This window comes from Convolutriloba macropyga, chromosome 8, assembly GCF_964194025.1.
Source record: "Convolutriloba macropyga chromosome 8, txConMacr16.3, whole genome shotgun sequence".
Lineage (NCBI taxonomy): Eukaryota > Metazoa > Xenacoelomorpha > Acoela > Convolutidae > Convolutriloba > Convolutriloba macropyga.
Genome location: NC_134475.1, coordinates 3,842,519 through 3,865,461, shown reverse-complemented (window position 1 = coordinate 3,865,461; position 22,943 = coordinate 3,842,519). Strand labels below are relative to the sequence as shown.

The following is a 22,943-nucleotide window of genomic DNA, read 5'->3' as shown; positions in this document are numbered from 1 at the left end:
GCAGTCATGTTTCCAGCTTTAAAAAATTGAGAGATTTTTGAAAATGTTGCAAATTGTAAATACATTAAAACTAAAAATAGTTATCGAATGATATTTTTTTCCATACTCCATAACCCAATTCTGTAGAAGAAAGAAGAAATTTCAGAACTATTGCTGAATTAGCGAAACCCCAGACACCTAATAAAAAAGTCATTTCTCGACAAATCGCTTTCATGCCAATTTTTTGTCAAAAGCAGTCAAAAAATCTTAAATTTTATACTTCAGTTTGTCATTTCCATGCTGCACACTCTTCGTTTGATGTCATCGGCACTCCTGATAAGGTACCCTAGATGTCTCAAATTTCCTCCCTAGTTTAAGCCTCAAATTTTTTGTTTTTGTGAGAAGACATGTAAAATCAAGGAGAACGGGGGGTATTGACAGATTTGCAATTACCCGTATCAGATTTCTTGCGTCAACTTACTCGATTATGCCTTATTTTTATGACCATTTTTTAAGATTAGGTTTAAAACCGTGTGTGGAAATTTGCGACAATAAGCTAAATTAGTTCAATTTTGCTTCAGGTTTTAATATATCCATCACATTTTCCCACCATACCTGTGTTTTTTCCTTTTCTTGAACGTCGTTTTCAGTACTTTGCACGCTGGAAGTGACTCACCTTTAGCTAACATCTACAGCAGTGTCAGTTAGAAAGAGCTGAAACAAAACCTAACTGCTGATTAATTTCTGAAATATCCCTCGAAGGCTAGATTAAGAAGACAACTAACAGTTGTGCAATTACCCACATCATTGTTCACAAGAACAATTAAGTCTTTGAATTACGTCAAAGTAATTAAAAATAGCAATTGGGCAAAAAGATTTAGGCTAATCACCTGCACAAAAATGCAGAAAGGCGCTGAGTTAATCGGTGAATTATACTGTCAAAATTTATACTTTTTCCGTCAATAATATCTACTAACTTATGTCGTGTCGTGAAAAATTAGCAACGTTTGGAAATTTGCCACGTAATGTGGGCTGAGTCTTTTTTTCATAGGTCAAGCAAAGTCTTCATATTCATTAGTTGATCCCTCTAATAGGGTAACAACTAACTTAGTTAGATTGTTAGTTCCATGAGCTCTGAGGACTGCTAAGGTTCACTCAAATTTTGAAACCATCGAAGAAAATTTCTTCGTCGTACCGAATCGTTATTCGTTGAATTCTTGGTCGTTGATTTTAGGTACCGTTGTTTTGACCAAATCCAATAAGAAATTCAAGTCCACTTCTTAGTATAAATTCACCAAATGCAAACTGATATTTCCTTCAGTGGTTAAATCGCCCATTGGCAACAAAAAACTTCATTTAAAATTTCCATGTCGCGGAAAAAACACGGATTATCAATCTGCCGTATTATCAATTCTTCTCACTCTCTTTATTTTTTTGTTTTCTAATTTATGCATTGCACGCAAAAACAATTCAAATATCTTAAAAGAATTACCAATCTTCAATTTTGTTTTTATAAAATTTATATGTGTGTTGTAACTGATGATTTGAAGTTGAGATAGGAGAGCGGCTAAGCACTCAAATATTTAAATTTTAGTAAACTCCGATGTTTAAATGAATAAAACTTACCAACTCGTTGACAGCAAACGTTTGACGCACAAAGATAGATGTCTGCAATCGGCTGGGATAATTTTACGGAGGTTAAGTTAACAAAGTTGAACTTTATCTGGAAAAATTACAATTCAAAATTCCCAGAGAAATTTGAAGTTTTGGGAATTTTTGAACTTAGCATTCACAAGTGCTGAGCTTGCATGCATCCAAGCTGACATGATACGGATTATCTAATCACAATCAGTGCTTTAAGAATAGTTATCGAATTATAATTTTTTCCCTACTCCATAACCCAATTCTGTAGAAGAAAGAAGAAATTTCAGAACTATTGCTGAATTAGCGAAACCCCAGACACCTAATAAAAAAGTCATTTCTCGACAAATCGCTTTCATGCCAATTTTTTGTCAAAAGCAGTCAAAAATCTTAAATTTTATGCTTCCGTTTGTCATTTCCATGCTGCACACTCTTCGTTTGAAGCTGCAGCTTAAGTTTGAGTCATGGCCAGAACCTTCGAACTAAAACACGGATTCTCAACCTACCGTACTTTCAATTCTTCTCACTCTATTTATTTTTAAGTTTTCTTTTATATTCATAGCACGCAAATACCATTTAAGTATCTTAAAAAGATTAACAACCTTCAAACGTTAATTGTGTGTTGTAGCTGATGATTTGAAGTTCAAATAACATAGCGTCTAGGCACTCTTCTGTTTAAATTTTAGTACACTCCGAGATTTAAATGAATAAAACTTACCAACTCCTTGACAGCAAACGTCTGAGGCACAAAGTTAGTTGTCTGCAATCGGCTGGGATCATTTTACGGAGGTGAAAGTAAAAAAGTTGAACTTTATCTGGAAAATTGACAATTCAAAATTCACAGAAAAATTTGAGTTTTTGGGAATTTTTGAACTTAGCATTCACAAGTGCTGAGCTTGCATGCATCCAAGCTGACATGATATAGAATATCTAATCACAACCAGTGCTTTAAGCTTCTGTATAATGGTGCAAGGACAATCCTTGCGTACATGTGTAGAGTTTTGTCCCAATAAAAAATTAAAGCAGTCATGTTTCCAGCTTTAAAAAATTGAGAGATTTTTGAAAATGTTGCAAAATGTAAATACATTAAAACTAAAGTTAGTTATCGAATTATATTTTTTTCCATACTCCATAACCCAATTCTGTAGAAGAAAGAAGAAATTTCAGAACTATTGCTGAATTAGCGAAACCCCAGACACCTAATAAAAAAGTCATTTCTCGACAAATCGCTTTCATGCCAATTTTTTTTCAAAAGCAGTCAAACAATCTTAAATTTTATACTTCAGATTGTCATTTCCATGCTGCACACTCTTCGTTTGAAGCTGCAGCTTAAGTTTGAGTCATGGCCAGAACCTTCGAACTAAAACACGGATTCTCAACCTACAGTACTTTCAATTCTTCTCACTCTATTTTTTTTTAAGTTTTCTTATATATTCATAGCACGCAAATACAATTTAAGTATCTTAAAAAGATTATCAATCTTCAAACGTTAATTGTGTGTTGTAGCTGATGGTTTGAAGTTCAAATAAAATAGCGTCTAAGCACTCTTATGTTTAAATTTTAGTACACTCCGAGATTTAAATGAATAAAACTTAGCAACTCCTTGACAGCAAACGTCTGAGGCACAAAATTAGATGTCTGCAATCGGCTGGGATCATTTTACGGAGGTCAAAGTAAAAAAGTTGAATTTTATCTGGAAAATTGACAATTCAAAATTCACAGAAAAATTTGATGTTTTGGGAATTTTTGAACTTAGCATTCACAAGTGCTGAGCTTGCATGCATCCAAGCTGACATGATATGCATTATCTAATCACAACCAGTGCTTTAAACTTCTGTATTATAGTGCAAGGACAATCCTTGCGTACATGTGTAGAGTTTTGTCCCAATAAGAAACTAAAGCAGTCATGTTTCCAGCTTTAAAAAATTGAGAGATTTTTGAAAATGTTGCAAATTGTAAATACATTAAAACTAAAAATAGTTATCGAATGATATTTTTTTCCATACTCCATAACCCAATTCTGTAGAAGAAAGAAGAAATTTCAGAACTATTGCTGAATTAGCGAAACCCCAGACACCTAATAAAAAAGTCATTTCTCGACAAATCGCTTTCATGCCAATTTTTTTTCAAAAGCAGTCAAAAAATCTTAAATTTTATACTTCAGTTTGTCATTTCCATGCTGCACACTCTTCGTTTGAAGCTGGAGCTTAAGTTTGAGTCATGGCCAGAACCTTCGAACTAAAACACGGATTCTCAACCTACCGTACTTTCAATTCTTCTCACTCTATTTATTTTTAAGTTTTCTTTTATATTCATAGCACGCAAATACAATTTAAGTATCTTAAAAGGATTATCAATCTTCAAACGTTAATTGTGTTTTGTAGCTGATGATTTGAAGTTCAAATAAAATAGCTTCAAAGCACTCTTCTGTTTAAATTTTAGTACACTCCGAGATTTAAATGAATAAAACTTACCAACTCCTTGACAGCAAACGTCTGAGGCACAAAATTAGATGTCTGCAATCGGCTGGGATCATTTTACGGAGGTCAAAGTAAAAAAAGTTGAACTTTATCTGGAAAATTGACAATTCAAAATTCACAGAAAAATTTGAAAATTTTGGGAAATTGTGAACTCAGCATTCACAGGTACTTAGCTTGTTTGCATCCTAGCTGACAGGATAAGCATTATTAAATCACAACCAGTGCTTTGAGCCTCTTTATAATGGGGTACGGCTAACTTTTACGTATATGTGTAGAGTTCTGTCTCCCAAAGAGACTAATTCGGTCATCTTTTCAGCTTTGAAAAAATTGTGAGATATCTGAAAAAATGTTGTAAATTGTAAATACATTCAAACTCAAAATAGATATTGAATGATATTCAATTTATTTTCCATACTCCATAACCCAGTTCTATAGAAGAAAGAAGAACTGAATCAGAGACGAATTTCAGAACTATTACTGTATTAGCGAAACCCCAGACACCTAATAAAATAGTCATTTCTCGACAAATCGTTTTGATGCCTACTTTTTTCCAAATTTATCAAAAATACCTAAGTTTTACTCAGCAGTTTGTCTTTTCTAAGCAGCTCACTTTTCGTTGGAAGTCGCTGTTTAAGTTTGGCCTATGGTCAGCACCTCCGAACTAATGAACAGACAACTTTCAGTCATATGACCAAAACCATGCAATAAAATTACGTCAATGCCATTTGTAAAATGGTCTGGTCGGGATTTGCCACAACTCGGGTCAACCAGTAGTCGTAGTCTGAACAGAAGTCTAGAACCGCGATCTGAGATCACAATTAAGAGTATTCCCGCTGCTGTCCAACACATCATATGCATGAATAGCCAGACCAAGCCCATCGAATAGCAGTTTTTGAGCTGTGTAGAGTCAAGACCGGAACTTGTATATAACCCTACCCCCTCCCCCTCCCACGCACATACACACAAACACACACCCCTCCATCCATCTCCTCCTTCTCACCCTGTTCACAACCCGAGTTCGTCAGGCCTATACAGAGTCCAGAGAACAAATCTGGATCTATTCTGTCCCCTCCCTCCCCCCCCCCCCAAGTGTTTTTTATGACCCCCCGTTGCAAATTATATGTTGTATAGCACGTTATATGTATATATGTATATTATATGTAGATAGCACGTTACTAAGTAAGAAAATAGCACGTGCGTCTGGGGGTCATAAAAGATTTATGCTCACTAATAAGGTGGGGGGGGGGGGGGGGGCGAAATAGATCCACTAATCTTTGATTTGCCAAATCTGTTTTGTTATGTTAACTATAAATTTTTACAGTATTTGACACCGATAACTTTTTCTATACAGTTTTTTTGGTTTCAGGATCGACCTCTGATCATGTCATTTGCGGACGGGACTGATTTTTCTGATGATGAAATTGGAGAGTGTGTTGAAGTATGTGACAATCATGGTCTCAAAGTCAACTGGGAGCCAGGAGACGCTGTCCTCGTACGTATAACCTGCTCTATTAAGAAAAAGTCAAATTTATTACCTGTTCATAGGGTCTCTGAGGGAGCGCAGAAAAAATGGACGATTGCTGGGTTTCTATTATTTTGCAAGCCTAGTGTCCTACTCATTTTACTGAGTGGCCTTAAGTTCGAGAAATTCGAAAAACCCGTTCTTTCGTTCATTCTTGATACTCAAAGCTTCATAGCGAAATATAGATCGAACAAATAGAGAATTTCTTATTAGATTTGGTTGAATTATCAGCCTTCTTACGTAACAATAAATTCTGAATAAGATAGGTTGACATAGCCTGCAATTATTGTATGTATACACACGATGCCAAATTTGGAAAATTTAAGAAGATTCGGTAAAATACAATATTCAATGATGCACTAGCCCTGCAATTTAAGAGATAATGGTTGCCTACAGATCTAGTACTCTAGAGTTGTGCTTTCCCAGTAATGCCAGCATATATGACGTCATGCAAATTATAATTTCCTAGTTTGATTCTTTCATGGAACCAAATAATATAACCTTAGCTTGAAATCCAGGAATTCACGAATGTTCCTAGTGTAATTTCAATAATAAAATACAAAAAATGACCAGATTATCAGCACTGGAGAAAAGAGAAAAATTATTGATTGAGGTCGTATAAAAATGTGCAACTCACTCAAGGTCCTTGTATGATTGCCAGAAAAATTACATTATGGGCTCCCGGACCTGAGTCTCATAACAAACCAGTACTGAATCATAGTTTTTTATTATGATTTTTACTATGCCCATAGTTCTGATCATGACACTTTATAGACATTTCATGGTAAAATTCATGGTAAAACTCTGAGCTTAGTGTGAACATAATGAACTTTTTCTGAGCTCAGTCTTAACAAAATGAATCGATTCAATGGAGAAAGAAATTATCTATTACGCCTACTCATTATCAGGTTTTTTTGTAGGCCTGCAATTATCGATTCTTGCACGGACGCCCAGGAATGCAACTGAAGGAGGGAGAAGTTAGGAAGCTGGGAGTGGTTCTGGGGGAGAGATTCGAGAGGATTGGACCGCTTCCTGGAAAATACTAACCAAAACTCAAAAATCCAATCGTAGTATTATCAATTGAAATACCGCGTGGAATTCCTGTATTTCCACATATGCTAATTTAACAGTGCATGTTTGAATTTTTCGTACTGAAATTAATGTTTTGCTTCGCTGGTTATCTGTGGAGAATTGGCCTAGGAAAAATGACTGGATAGTTTCTTTGTCAAAATGCCTTTCCAGACGCCAAATACACTGATCGGGACTATACTTATTTGGATTTTTTCGTGAAATCTCTGAAAGTCTTCATAGTATTAAATAGAACTATTTTTGCGAATTCACGATGACTTTCTTGCTCAAGAGATTACTACTTCCAACCTTGCGCAGCCTACGTTTTTTTGGATTTTCTTTTTATCAATATTAAACAATTTTAAAGCGCAACAAAGAGGCTCGTTAATGTGCGTTCGCACATGATGTTCCAACCCGGGATCATCTACAATTTTGTCTTAACTGTCAACCAAATGAAGAGATAATCAAAAATAGATGTTTGAACTTAAAAAATTGTTACACATCCAAACTAATAATTGAAATACATAGTTCCATGCCTCATAACAGCGCTCAAGAGCTCTGCCAATGAAAACACTACGGGAAAAAAACAAAACAAAATAAGCAAAACTAAAAAGTTTACGGCAAAAAACACAATATCTAAAGTTAAAAGCACCAAGCAAACGACGTCAAAATGCAATCAGCTAAAACCTGAAGTGCACAAATTTTCTTTTATTTTAACGATACAGCAGAGAGGATTCTTCCTCAATGAGACTAGGTGACAAGTAAAAAGAAGAAATAATGAGGCGAAATTCAAAAATTGTTCAACATTTTTTAAACCGAATAATTTCAAACGTCTTATAAATCATTAGCTTCTGACAAAAAATTATTGATAATTTTACTAAAAAGTCATTACGTAACTGATAGGACCTGTCTTTTCTTAGACTAAACCATCGAAACGGTTTAAAGATGCAGAAAAACTCAAGAAGTTACAAACAATTTGGGAAATCACAAACTATTGATGCCATTAAAATCATTAGCTGAAATGAAAATCATTTGAAAATAATTGGGCTCTGTTATTATTCGAATGTACTAAAAGAAGAGAAAAAAACACAACTATTGAGCACTCACAAAACAATTATGAAAACGTATAATGTCCAACAAACAAAACAACAGTTACGACATAATACCAATAGAAAGTTTAATATTTGAATTAGAATGAATTGGATGAGACCTCTTAATGAGGAGAATAAATCGCAAGTTGACAAAAAGAACAACAAAAAGTTTGCAAATGGCATGTGAAATCTTCCAATATTTCCAACATAGGATCAAGTGACAAAAAGAAAATGATGAGAGGTTCGAAACAGATGACGCCCCAAATGAATGACTCCAATAGTTATAACTTTAAACCACTAATTCAGTTATATTTTGCCACATTACACGGGCAACATGACTAGTTACTGAAAGTAACAAAAATTAGCTTTGATAAGATTTTGTTTATTTAGAAGCATGTGATAGTGTCCGAACAGTTTTTTTTAATGACCTACGTAATTAACACAAGAAAAACTCAAATTTTCACATATACCTGACATAAACGGACAATGGCAAAGTCCTGAAACCCAGAAGCTATCTTTTAAAATCATTAGAAAGATTCACTTTTTTCTTTAGAAGTCCTCTGCGCAAAGATAATAAGCGATGAATCAACACAAGAAACAACAAAGAGAAATAGCAAAACACAGAAAAAATTTCGATAATACTTCAAAACAAGAAAGAACATCGAAGACTTTAATAAAGTAACCTATAGATTGGGTTCATTGAATAGATTCCCTAATGTTTCTGTGGGGTCTGTGGCTACTGAGACTTAGTGAATAGAAAACAAAAAATTTCAAAAAAACGGTCAAATCTCAATTATGCTGTAGTAGTTCTTAAAATCAGGTATTGTCAATGTCATAAAATATTTCAATTGCATAATGAAGTATTAAAAAATTTGAAACGATGCTCGATTAAAACAAATTGATCATTTTATAAATGCATTCAAGAGAAAAACTATGAAAAAAAGTCGCACGTCGAAAAAATTACCCCTCGCAAAACAAACCTTTTCAAACACCCGTCCTGAACTCTGCGTTTAAAACAACTCGTTTTTCACTTTTTTTGCTACTGCAGGGTGACTCAGCTCACTAATTCTATCTTACTTTTTATTGACATCAAAACGTCGAAAAATGTATAAATCAATTTTTTTGCAATATAATTTAGCGTGCGCAGCCTTGAATTAAAATAAAAGATTTTTCTTTAAGTAAAACACAAAACTAGGCCTGTAAGTGACCAAGAATGGTCTTTGAAAAGCGATGGGAAAACGATTGAAAACAATACCATGGAGCCACAGAAGTAATTTAAAACTTCACACAATTTAAATAAAATAGCAAAAACGAATTTCAGGCAATTAAAAGACCAAATAAGAGGTCAATTGTCACATCTAAGCAAGCAGATATTTACTTTGATTGTGTCAATCAATCTTAATCAGGATATTTTCAAAAAAATCTTGACTTTAAAAAAAACAATCAAAAACGGTAGAAAAATATGCCAAAAAACAGCACCTTAAAGATGGTAAGAATTGATTTAAACGGTCAAAATAAATAAAACTCCCTCTAATAAAATAAACTCCCGTTGATGAAGAGAGATTCTTGAAGAAGGCAATATCTTTTTCATTATTCTTGAACAATTATCTGGATTCGTTATTCTTGTAGAAGGCATTGTCTATCTTGAGCAAAAATCAAGTATTTTTTAAAATCAAAATGCAGCGAAGATAGCATGATAACAGTAAAAAAACAGCTAAAACATGGGTGTGAAGTCAGAAAACCAGAAAAGTTTTGAATGGCGACAAAACTCATTTTTTCACCTTAATTTCAGTTCTCACTTACTTTAGAAAAGTTTTATGAGCACATCATTCTATCTTTATGTAGAGATATCATAAATTTTTTTATCGTCCAACTACCGGATTCAAAATTGACTCACTTCATCAAAAACACAGCCGGATGAAATTTCAAAACAGCTTGAGCGGGCATTCGCCGAAAAATGTTATTCAAGCGTTTTTTTTTCTACGGTCAGAACGCATCAAAATAGAGAAAATAGCGATCCTAATTAAAGTAACAAAAACGGCCGAAAAAAAGTTAACTTAAAAATTGGATGAGTGATTAATGTTTTAATTTACTACAAGTACACATTCAAAGAAAAAATTTTTTCCATATAATGCAGACCATGAAATGGCTAAAAAACTTTATTCAAGTATAAATATCCTCACAAACATTTTTAATTGTGAAAAAGAAAACTGAAAAAATTGTGACAAATTTTGATAACTTTTTGTCAAATGTTATTACGAGGACTGCTTTGAACCAAAAAATTTTTGTTCTGCTGAAAAAAAGCACAAGGCTTTAATTCAGGTGATAATAATTTAAATAAACAGGCCAGCCAAGTAAAATAGCCCAAAGGTTTGAAATCATTAAGAGCTTCAAAGAGCCGCACTTGAACAAAAACGCTGAGTGATATTTTTTCGAACCTATTCTTCTCCATTTGTTTCAAGAGATGGAATGAAGAACAAAAGCATCCTTCTCAATTTTCTTCACTCCAATTTTTTCATCGGAACATGTTTTTTTCAAACTTTTTTCACTCTCTGAATTTCCGGTATTTTTGCTCTTTCACAACAAAAAATTAATAAAAGCCTTAACGCCTCTTCGAATCGTAAAATGAAACAGAAAACTACAAAAAACTTTTTGAGTTCTGAAAAAACTCGTCATTATAGTTAAAATTTAAGTCAAATTGTTTCGCACGATAAAACCATTATCAAAAATGCTTTTGTTAATGGTTTCATATTCTACGTTGAAATTAGCCGTTTTCGCGTCGCAAACTCATTCGCTTTCCGCTCCCATTTCTGCGTTGACGTGATCAAAATTAGCACCTAATTTGACTTTAAAAATCGGCAAAATCTGTTAATAAAAAATATCACGATAGACCAAAAAAACTTCACAGCTATGAATAAAAAACAAAGTTGCAATAATGGCCAACTGGGAAGACGACGCCACTATTAATAAGCAAACTGATAACTTTCTAATGGAAAAAATTATTTAGCAGATGTGTGAATTAATAGCAATAATTTATATCTTTACATTAAGGAATAACTGCAATTATTATAGCACATCGCAGGAGATTGTTTGTTTGTTTGTTGTTTGTTTAAAGTGAAGAACTATCAAATAAATATAATCACTATTCAATGTCTAATTACATCAATAATGCTCGTTGGCTCAATTTCAGTGTAAATAAATAACATTCAGGTTGCTAAAATTCAGGTTCTCAGATCATGTTAACAGTTATTGGAACAGAAATATGGAAATATTATTTCCTAAGGGGTTGATAGACGATTTATGATTATTAGGGTACCATTAATGGTCCGTTCCGTTGTTAGTGAATTAATTTTTAAGTTATGAGCAAATTTGAAGAGCTTGCTTCATATAGTGATTTGCTTAAAAAATGACAAAAAACCTATAAAGCATGCAGTAAGTAAAAACTAGCAGTGCAAACTGTAATGGTTAAGTGACTCTGCTTGAAGTCACTGAGAACTTCTGGCGTTTATCGAGAACCGCGAAGCGGTTCGAGATGTTAAGTCAGAATTTCGAAGTGACCTCTGCAGAGTCACGTAATCATGCTTAAAACACGAAACGCGCACGTTTTAAAAAGACGAAGGTCAACGAACGTCAACTTTTGGCTAAGTAGCAACTTCTGGCATTTTAACATCTGGCACTGCAGACTTTCGGCATTTTAAAATGTGCACGTGAGTGTTTTAATTAAATATGTGTAAAATTACTGCTGAGTCTTAAATTCTGAAAAATTTTATAGCAAAGATTAAACCTCCTGCCCATAAGGAAACGGCCTGACGAAGAAAAGCTGATATTTTTTTCACAACTTTTGTTAACATAACCTGTACAGGTGTGTAATCATATAGTTAGGGCATTGGTGACGTAACAATATAGCAATTGAACTTCTATGGAGGTTTTTTTTAGCACTGAGACGAGTAATAAGCTCGGTCGTAAGCCGACAGATTCCGGTTTTGGAACCACCCGGGGGGCATTACACCACCCGGGGGAGGTATCAGCCCCCCAGTTGCTACCGCACCCCCAACCATTAGCGCCTGCTCTTGGAACTGGTTGACCCGTTTCGGACTGGCTTTGCACAGCACCGCACCGGAAGGTCGTCGTTCAAGTAGGTGATCCGTGGACACCGGGGTGCACCCGGACTGTCCTCCGGCATCGCTGGAAGGAGTAGCTGGGGCCAGATACCAGCTGTTGCTACGACCACTAAAGCAAATGTAAGAAGGTTGAGAGAGAACAACCTAATGCAAATTGAGCCTAAGTCAATGAGCTTGATATCACTTGATAAGAGGCTCTACTTGTTCAACGTAAACGTGGTTAAAGATATTAGCCATGAAGCAAACGAACGAGAGGGTGGATCGGTTATGAGATATCCAAGACAGTCAAAGATTAAAAAAATTTCAAAACGATAAAATTTCAAAAGCTTTATAGTTAAAAGGCTGAGAGAGAACAACCTAATGTAAATTGGGCATACAAGCTTGACAAAAAAAGCTCTGGTAGATCATTATAAACTTAACTAAACAGAAGAAACTTTGAGAAACAGGAAAAAAGAGCAGGAGAAGAGATTAAAAGAGATTCCAGGAACAAGAGCTTAGGAACAGTGTGTGTGATGGTTACCACACTGGGCTTGTAAGAGACAGAAACTGTCAGGAATCCTGTACTGTCCCAATTTTGTATTAGTTGCGCCGAGTTAGACCTCCTACCCCCCCCCCCCCTAATCTTACAGGCACGGGCACGGGCACATGAATAGCGGCGTCACGGACTGACTGTCCGTACTTTTTCTCGTCAGTTCTGGTTCAAAGAAATTGCAATTAATATTGAAATAACATTCTAAAGAAAAAAGCACATTAAGGATTTCATAAATAATTCTTCCATTCTTTTGAAATATTAAACTTACTAAAATATTTATGAAAATCATGATATGCCAATTAATATTTTCAGGAGTTGAAGAAAATAAATTTGATTGAGGAAAAAACATAGTTGCTGATACAAGATGCATCGATATTAGAACTAATGATGATGTAAAAAACAGGAAATTAACCAAACGTTTTGCAATAGTCATTATCATTTTGCAATAGTCATTATCATTGAAAAATCTCGAAATGCACATAGTTCACAATGACTTCAACTGTCAGAATCACCCTAGTCGAAAACTAATTGAAATATTATAAAAATTTATAAATTTTTTGAAATTAATGGATTATTTATAAACATTTATAAGCTTCTAGATAATGCAAAATTCATAAAAATTTACATTTTTTTAATCGAACTAATTTTAATGTTTTTCTTAAATTCATGCTATTGCTCTGAGACAATTTATTTGAAAACCTAAATAAAATAGCCACCGTTGATGCGGTTGATGCACATCGGGATTGAAACAGAAGAAAAAAGAGACAAATTGACTGATTTTTTTCTGTTTTTTTTTTCAGTTTTAAAAAGCGTTCTAATTTGGCGTTCAAATTCAGTTAGATTATAAAACTAAACTTAATTCAGCTTCTAAACTAAAATTTAATAATCTTAATACCGATATCAGCTAACAAACACTCTAATGAACTTTGATAACATTTTTCTCTATGACCTTATAACCGGGTTTCATCGGTTTATCCTGTCTTTTTTGATTTTGCTCTTTTCACTTTGACCGTATTCCCTATATTGCGTAATTCAAAGCATGAGAGAACTTAAAATCCATTCAGTTGAAACAGAAGTAAGTCAGAAGTCAAACGTGAAAGTCGTGACTTATGTAAAACGAAAAACGTGATCAAAAGGTAAAGCGAATTACAAAAAGGAGAGAGTCAAAATAAAGCCGTTTGAGAGGGCGACGGAGGCTATTATTAAATTTTGGAAAATAAGGAATAGCTGCAAAAGAATGGACTTCTCTGCCGTACAGGTAGAAACAGATACAGATATAAGTTGGAAAGGTTATCGACGCCGCTCAAAAGTAAATGTAAAAACATTCTGCAATAAATTAATAAAAGTTATTAAAATTCGTTGTGCAGAAGCTTTTTTATTAGGGACCTTTATCACACATACGAACCCCTTTCACCATAAACTAATTCAATTTAAACTGAAGTCTTAAAGTGCAAAAGTCATTTTATTGAGTGAGGTAAGTCACCTATGATCAAAATCCGATCACGCAAATGATCTAAAAACATTAGCTAAAGATAGTGAGAAACGACGTCACGCGCGCCAATGCTGTTATTGAGAGGAAGAAGTCAATCAGAAATGAAACTTTGATTACTTCAACAGATCATTTTTTGAGAGTTCATGGGCATAAACACGTTTTAATCTGAGCTAAATGTTAAAGTTTGTTAAATGTTGTTAAATGAACAACATTTAACAAAGTCTTGCATCATAAACATCAAAAAAGGTCAACACAGCTCTAGCACAGCTTAATAACTGGTCAAAAAATTTGAGATCGAATCGATGAGACAGCAGTTTTAGTTTTCAGACAAAAAAATTACAATTTTGTTTTTACGTTTAAATCCAGTCGCAATAAAAATTTTTAATATGTGTTTTTTAATATAACTAATGAAGGAACGACCAAAACATTTTTAGCGTCCATAAACTTTTCCTAACATTTTCCAAAAAATTGAAGGAATATCTTATAGTGAGAATGGCTCTTGCTCCACCCCAACAAAAATCACGAGAAAAACAAACCGTTGGTCAGCTGAAAATCTGGCAAAAGACTGAAACATTGTCTTGGATTTTTCTTGCCAATAGAACTTTTTAAAAATTTTGAAATCTTATTTCGCTCTGTTGTTTGTTGAATAGAATAATAGGCAAGACAATAATACATCATTTTAATTTTTTCTTAAAAACTAATTTGACGGAAATTGGTTTTCGTAAGTTTTTGATCTCCTTTTTCATTATGCCAAGCGGTTTTATCGTGCATCAAAATTTTGTGACGCTCACAATACATTTTGTTCTCACAAAACGGAATTTATGTCTGCTATCGGAGTGTCTTCCAGACAGCAGTTCAACATTTTATCTGTTTTGAAAGTACTTTTAATACTATAATTTGTACAATTATATATGAGCCTAATAAAAAATGCCTGTAAAAATACTTTTCCTCCTCTATAGTTTACTTAATTAAATAGAATCACAAAGCAGTATCAAAAACCACTATGAATCACAAATTGGGGCCAAAGACCTTATATTAGCTTTTCATTTTAAAAATTTTTAATTGCATTTAATTGTTTTGGCGAAAAATTTTATTTGATATGCTAACAGTCTTCACGGTTTTCTCAGACATTTTTTCGGTGCTTTCAATTTCATCTGTTTTTATTGCTGTTTTCTTGGTAAAAAATAATATTCGAGCGGATTAGCCCAAGTTGTAAGATGTTTCAGTAATTCTACACATAATCGACTAACGTTGTGCGAATTGCTCTCAAACAACCGGCGAGCGGTTGGCTTCGTCAGCAGCTAGACAGGGTTTAGTGAGCCTAGCCTTAGCTTAATTGAAGGAGCGTGAGGTGAGCGCAGCGGAGAGGGGTGATGATGGGGGCCAACAGCGAGGCAGGTTGCAACATTGGGGGGGGGGCAACGGTGGAAGGTGGTTTTGGTTGCAAGCGGCCCTTACGGCTTAAATGATGTGCAGGGGATTGGGTTGGGAAGGTTGGGGGGGGGGTCAAGTGAGAGGGGGCTGATGTGGGGGGATGTTGTGTGGGGTCAACCTCTAGGAAGCGCCCTTCACACCATGAGGATATGTCTCCAAAACTGTTTCTGTGAATCGCATACATGGAGACTAGTGAGTTGAAAGTCTCTAAGAGCTTTTAATGCCCGCTGGGCGCTACCTGTTTATCCGTTTTTGAGGACAAAAAGTTATATGGGTCAGGCGGAAAACTGGTCAAGCGAAAAATTGCACTCCAAAAGACCGACAGGACTAATACAATTGCTGCAAACTTTGTTTGAGAGCAATTAGTTACATGAAAGTTTTTTTCAAACTCTTTTTACAATGCTGAATTTCTGACACGTATAGGTATCGGAAAACCCGTGCAAATTGTTGGTATATAATTCAAAATTTTTTGCAAAATGTTTGAATGCTTTAGATAACGAAACCAAATCGTGAAAATATTATGAGACTCTGTAGCAGGGTCACGCCTTACACACTGTGCGCCACCCAAGGCGGTCTGATCAGAGCCTGGGCTGTGCACGCTGACCTGGGTTATTAAATTTCAGCAAGGATCGTGGAAATAGATAGTGTATGAAGTTTATGACATGAGATTTGATTTTTGTATGGTTACAAAAAATCGTTTCATATGTTCCAAACGGCTTTTATGTTCCAGGTAAATGTTAAACGAACCTTTATGTTATTGTTTGTTTATTGTGATAAAATTTGTTTTATCGAAAATAAACAAATGGGAAAGAACTAACCTGTTCTGCATGTTGACTTCTTGAGATTTTAGCACTGAAACAAACAACAACATAATCAGAAGAGTGTAAACGCATGTTGTTTTTTTTTAAAGAAAAACTGTAAATAATAATAGAATTGCTGACTTTCTGGTAGCTATAGCATAGTTCAGACCATATATTTTGTATGATCTAGTCAAATCCATTCCTCGCAACAAAATTCCGTAAAGGAAAGAGGGTTTTCTGCGTAATTTGGAATTGTACTCAATCAGGTTTAAAAATTCATTATTTTCAAAAGTTCTATTTTGCATGACAAAAATTTGATACCAAATTTGGGAAAATGACTTCTTCACAGATAGCGTCGGATAAGTTTGCGATACTTGAGGCTTGTTCACAGTTTAGATCCCCAATTTTATTGGAACCCCCCCCTTCCTCCACAAAAAAATAAAGAACAAAACACACCCCTAAATCATTACTTAATTCTTACCATAATTGAAGGTCTATTTTTGGAGCGCTACGACGGGACTGACCCCGAAAAGTATAATGTCATTATTCTTAAAAATTTAAGCTCACCGTCCAATAATTATTGAGCCCCCTTATTATTATTTGAGGTGTTAGCCCTCACCAACAAAGTTTGCCCATCTAAGTGATGGAGGGGCCCAAGAATTTTTAACTTGTTAGTTCATTCTATATAAAAATTCAAACCTGAAAATCAATATCTCGCATTATAAGTCAAGTTAATATGCACAGTACAAGCCATTCTTAACCGTTAGTAAGTACATTTGTTTCGGTCCTAGGCAATTCGCTAATTTACTTCATAATTAAAGTTATAACAAGTTATAACCAGTTCAAACTAAAGTTATAATCAATCCCACTCAATCACGCTCTTCGTGTCACCTGAATATAAGTGGCGTCTTGATCGGAATCGTTCAAATCAACCAAAAGTTCCTCAGAACGATTTGGGTTCAATGTTTGCTGGCTCTCCGAAACCCGGGACACGATAAACTCTTCATAGGGCGGGGAGGGTGACGGGGAAAGGAAAGCCGACTGGGGAACCGGAAAACAGATTCCAGGCGTCATCGGGGTTATTCTTGGTGGAGGGTGTTGTGGTTTGGACCCCCTTCTTGGGGTTGGAATGGGTAAAGGTTTGGGCAAAATTGGCGGGGGTGGTAAGGGGTCATTAAAACTCTGCGCCCGGTTTAGAGACATAGTTTTGAAACTTTGATTGTCATTCGAAGCGTTTCTGGATCTAGTAATGGGTTTTGGGTTCTGGTTCTGGATGTCAAGTGGGCTACCAGACTCTTCAGAGCTTGGCAACCCAGTAAAGTCAACTAAAGTTAATGAAGGATTTGAGTTGTGGGGTGCTGTTGGACGCTGGCGCATTGACTGACGGAATTGGGGGGCCAAGGGGTTGAGAATGGAGTGACTTTGACTGAATCTTGAGGAAAAGAAAGATTCAGCGGGACTGTTTGTAGCACCCGGAGTCCACGCTGAAAGTTACAATTTCTCAATACATTAATTAACGATATCAAAAACTGACATAAAAAGAACCAGAGAACCAAATAATTTCAAAATTAAAAAAAAATTATGGTTGATCCCAAAATACTTTTTCCAGCTTAGTGGATATTGAGCGTATGTCACCCCAAATAGCGTTTAACTAACATAACCGACTAAACGCCGGAAGAAGTGCTCTCGTACGACTAGTGGGAGCTCTAATCAATTGCAGCCTGCTTCAGTCGGGGGGGGGGGATGGGGCCTAAACAATAGTGGGCTTCAAATAACTACATTAGAGGTTAACATATACCACTATTAAGGTTTGAAGTGGAAAATGGCAAAAGTTTCGGCGCGCTTTTCATTTGACTTTTTGTATTAAATTGCCGCCAGTTGAGTTCAGCTATTTGAAGCTGTGATTGAAAGAGAATTTTAGATCACGCAAAACGCAAAAATCAAAAAATCAAGGACTTAAAAGTCACTCGAAAAGTCAAAACGGTCAAGCAAAATTTTTGCATAAAAAAGACACACACATTTAAAAAAATTGCTTCTCTACGAGAGCAAATAAACACAATAGACTATAAAGCATCATAGCGGGGAGAGGGGTAGCGGGTCGTTTCCAGAATTCTTCTCACTTTGTTTTTCTTAAATCTACTTTATTGGAGTGAATTTTAAAGCAGGAAATAAAAATTACGAACGTTTACAGGTACAAAAAAAATCTAATTCCGAAAAAAATGGCTGACACTTTCAGGTGTCGACTTCAGTTCAATGCCGACAGCGCTTAGATGTTGTGAAAATGTTTTCCAACAAAGCAATTAAGAGCCTCAAAATGAAAAACAGGGTTAAATAAACGCAAAAATACTTACGTTCGGCTCCAAGAGCATTTCAAAAAATTTTAATCCTTTTAATCCTTTTGCCGTTCAACTTTACAATTTAATGTTTTAAGATCACTAAAATGAGGGATTATTCTGCAAATAATCTTCCGAACAATTTTTTTGCGGAACGCGTTTCTGTCAAACATATTTTGCGGTGAAAAGCAGTTTTCATTTCCCAACTTTCAGCTCAAAAGTGAAAACACTGACTAGAGTTTCCAAACAAGGCACCAGTTTTTCGTCCGCAAAGTTCGAAACTGTGCTTCACACGCACAATGTAAAAACATAGGAAAAGTGAAATCTGGTAATAAAAATGAGTACAATTACTAAAAAATGTGGTTTCGGTAGATGCCCGTAATGAACTCATGAAAAATTTTAGTGTTTTGGGTGCTGACAAAATTAGAAGAGCGCAGCAAAAAGAGGGTTGTTTTTGTTGATACCGCTCTCCTAGAGAGAGCAAGTAACTGAGATGAGAAAAAATCTTTAAGAGCAAGTTTTTTGTTCGCGTGCCGTTTTTTTGAAAGTTTTTCAATGTTTTGGCTCAGAGGTTTAACTATGATGTTGTAAATCTAATTAGAGTTTTTTTGGATCGTGATTTCAAGGTTTCGGCTGATGAATATGAGTCTACAGCTATTTTGGAGGCTTTCCAGCTGTTTTGTTGAATTCTAGGCGAATTTTAGCCATTGGCAGCTCACTGTTTTGTATAAAAGCCATAGGTAAAATCGGAAAAAACAGCTGATAGTTAAGCATAAACAAGACGACAGGTGAGTACAGTTTTATTGTTATAATTTTTTTAGAAATATGCGAGAAGTTTTTAACTGGTCCTAATTGTTTGCACTTTTTTGTTTTTTTATAGTATATATTCTTAAGCAAGTTTTTCAGCCTATTATGAGCTACCTATTGTTTTCCAGGCTTTTCAATACTCTTATAATGTAAAATTTATTTTTTTCTTTGGTTTTATGAGCTCTCTTAATATAAAAAATTCATCACGTTTTCTAGTTTGTTTTTAATTTAAGTTAATTTTTTAAGAACTTATTTTTCATGAATCGACATCAAATATTTTTTATTCCTATGAGTAGTTCAGGTAGTTGATGGTTTTTAAAGAGTTGTTTTTTTCCTTTTTTTCTCAAGCGAGCGAAAGAACGTTTTAAAACAAAGACGGTCAAGCAAAAAGTTCGCAAATTGACGATGCGACTACAATATTTGCTTCGAACCTCGCTCGAGAACAATTAAAACCACAGAAGTAATACAAACGTTTGAGTCGAAAAAAAGTAATAGGAGATATCAAAAAGTACCCAACTGCATTTTTACCTCAAAAAATTTAACTTTGGTTTCAACTATTATTTCTACTATTTGCTTATTCTCTTTCTCAGCTATGACTCATATTAAGGGCTAGTATATTCAGATTAGCCTACAGATCAAATAATTGTTAATTAATAATTAATAATTTTGATAATCGACACTGCATCCTCGGAGTGTGGAAAGTGTACCCTCCAGACCACTGGGTCAATGGTTGAAAAGATCCCATAAATTCTTTGACACTTACGGGGCGTTCTTGTTGGAGTTGAGAGAGAGGTGTTGGTGGCGGCGATGGTGGTTGTGGTGGCTGTTCTTCCTCCACCACCACTTCCACCCCCTCCACCGAAAGTGGAATTGAGCCCCGATGTACCCACTGGCCTCAAATGGGTGATGGAGTTAACGGGCCCTACCGTGTTCCAGCCGCCGCCCATTAAACTACCTAAAACAATTTCAATCGTACAGCGCTGAAACTCACTGCGACAAGGTCCGGGAAGTATACTGCTAATTTAAGATCCTAATGACACCATTTTTACCCTTTCAGATCAAATTTATTAGCAAACAATTTTCGTTTTCTATTAAAAAAACAAAAATCTATCCAAATTTTTGTTTTCTGCGTGAACAACTAAAAAATTAGTGCTTTCATTGTGGTTTGTTTATATTGACGAGAGGTAAAAATAGCTGTTACAAGTAAATATCAACAAAATATAAGTATCATTTTAAGGCTAAACATCAGACGACTGTTGTCATTTTTGATTACGATTACTGAGCCCTACTTTTGAGTTACAAACCAACAGCTCCAACTGTGCTAATACAAGATGGCACACTCTAAAAGTAAAAAAAAAATCAAGCAACACCCCCCCGCACAAAAAAAAACATTATGGACCTGCAAAGCCGATGTACGCTCAAAAATACAGATAATGGAAATACGAAAAAAACTCAAGATAGATTAGTTTGGATCATAGTCTGGGAACAAAGATGAAGTCTGTTTGAAATGGAGGTCTAGAACTACAAAATCGAGCTTTTAGTTGTTTTTTTTACCTTGTGTGCCTATAGTCAGTGTGTTTGGCCTGTTTAGGAGAAGAGAAGAGTGATGTTGGTTGTTATGGTGGAGGTGGCTAGTACTATTATTGGCACTTTGCATGTAGAGGTGGTGTTGGTTCCTTTTGCTAATCAACATCTGTCTCTCCCGTCTCTTGTTCTCCCTGTATTCGTGGAATAGAATCACCCCAGTCACGATCACTATCTCCAGCACTATCGCAACTAGAGGGTACACCCAGCTAAACTTCCCTATTAACAAAATATATGACGTCATAAATCATAAGGTGCCAACCGTATTCGTGTTATAGTTAATACCATAAAGTTGCAACGCTATCGAACATTGCAAAGGTCAAAGTTCAAATTTATAACATGGAGATATAAGCACTTTGTTTGTTCATTTGCATGTTGAGAGTTTTTCAATATTTTTGTCCGAGTTGCATTGAATGGCTTCAAAAGATGAAATTCCTCGCAAGAGATTACAAGTTTGGGTCTTAATTCTAGAATCATAAAAATTATACGGAAGATTTTGTTCAAAAGGAAGTATGATAGTTTTTAGCACTATTGAAAAAACATAGCTGGCAGATTGCCAGAAAATAGCCGCAATAGATTCGTAGATCGGCAGTCTAAAAAAAAGAGTAACATAGCTGGCAGATTGCCAGAAAATAGCCGCAATAGATTCCCAGATCGGTAGTCTAATAAACAGTAAAAAAAGACAGACCCAAAAAATTTGTCTTTTCATTGAAGGCTGATCTGTTATAATTTGATTAAAAATCTGTATAAGTTATTGCTGCCTCTATTAGCTGATCTCAAATAACCTTCATTTAGAGTGACTCACACCCATTTGACCTTATCTCTTTGAATTAAAGTAAATAAAAGTCAATTTCAAAGTGAGGAAGTCATTTTTGAGATTGAGGTAAGTCAAGTGTGACCAAAAATTTAATCACGCGCATGAACAAAAAAACTCGCTCCACTAAGAGCGAAAAATGACGTCACACATGCAATTCAGTAGAAATTGCATGAACGAATGAACAAAAAGTGGCTATGACGTCATATGGTCGTAACAAAAATCATGACGACGAAATAAAAAAAACCAAGAGAAGGCCAATAATAGCCCCAGCTATCGCTGTGCGGCTATTAAAAAAAGACAGACCAAAAAATTCGTCTTTTCATTGAAGGCTGGTCTGTTATATTTTGATTAAAAATCTGTATAAGTTATTGCTGCCTCTATTAGTTGATCTCAAATAACCTTCATTTAGAGTGACACACACCCATTTGACCTTATCTCTTTGAATTAAAGTAAATAAAAGTCAATTTCATATTGAGGAAGTCATTTTTGAGAGTGAGGTAAGTCAAGTGTGACCAAAAATTTACTCACGCGCATGAACAAAAACTCGCTCCACTAAGAGCGAAAAATGACGTCACACATGCAATTCAGTTGAAATTGCATGAACGAATGAACAAAAAGTGGCAGTGACGTCATATGGTCGTAACAAAAATCATGACGACGAAATAAAAAAAACATAGCAGGACAAGTCCTGACGTACAATTCAAAGAATTTTCATTGACTAAACAGAAAACTAGGCCAAGAACGGACTATGAATGGATTGGGAAAACCATTTAGAAAAAAAATCCGATCCAAAAAATCGAAAAAACTGTAAAAATCAAAGTTAAATTGCCGCATGTGAACAAAAAACCACTAGCGAGAAAGCGAATTTTTGTTCAAACACCGTTTTCTCACTCTACTTTAATTTTAGAGCGAAAACATTTCACGCCGCAAAACCACTCGCTTTTTCGCTCCATTTCCTGTTTCGCCTTGACCAAAATCACTCTCCAATTTGACTTCAAAAATCATGAAAATGTGTGAACAGATCTTAAAAAAAAGACATCGCCCCAATACAATTCAATTTCTTTGAATTGTAAAAAAACCAAGAGAAGGCCAATAATAGCCCCAGCTATCGCTTTGCGGCTATTAATAAACATAATATACTTAGCCACAGGCATTATCAATTACTAATTCATGAGGTATAAAAAGTGGTTATTGTGCTAATAAAGCAAAAATGAGGTCAATTTTTGAGCTGCCTTGAGGAAT

At 35.1% G+C, this 22,943-nt stretch overlaps 3 protein-coding genes across 5 annotated transcripts in view; 1 reads left to right on the top strand and 2 right to left on the bottom strand.

Moving 5' to 3' along the window:
* LOC142344394 (uncharacterized) overlaps positions 1–6,795 on the top strand; it is a 28,385-nt gene extending 21,590 nt beyond the window's left edge. Inside the window, exons 6-7 of the mRNA XM_075396001.1 lie at positions 5,467–5,592; positions 6,543–6,795. Of these exons, the coding sequence (XP_075252116.1) occupies positions 5,467–5,592; positions 6,543–6,668 (252 nt within the window). The 3' untranslated portion in view covers positions 6,669–6,795. The remainder of the gene's footprint in view (positions 1–5,466; positions 5,593–6,542) is intronic.
* LOC142344396 (small ribosomal subunit protein eS19S-like) overlaps positions 1–22,943 on the bottom strand; it is a 416,658-nt gene that overhangs the window by 130,813 nt on the left and 262,902 nt on the right. The gene's annotated exons all lie outside the window — the stretch shown is intronic.
* The window catches only part of LOC142343879 (uncharacterized), a 20,259-nt gene continuing 8,934 nt past the window's right edge, over positions 11,619–22,943 (bottom strand). Inside the window, exons 7-11 of one of the 3 annotated variants that reach the window (XM_075395254.1) lie at positions 20,855–21,103; positions 20,064–20,255; positions 17,052–17,644; positions 16,179–16,212; positions 11,993–12,011 (exon numbers count right to left, since the gene is read on the bottom strand). In XM_075395254.1, coding sequence (XP_075251369.1) covers positions 16,207–16,212; positions 17,052–17,644; positions 20,064–20,255; positions 20,855–21,103 — 1,040 coding nt within the window. In that variant the 3' untranslated portion in view covers positions 11,993–12,011; positions 16,179–16,206. Of the gene's footprint in view, positions 12,012–16,178; positions 16,213–17,051; positions 17,645–20,063; positions 20,256–20,854; positions 21,104–22,943 lie in introns of all 3 variants that reach the window. The other 2 variants (XM_075395253.1, XM_075395255.1) reach the window with 2 other exon arrangements.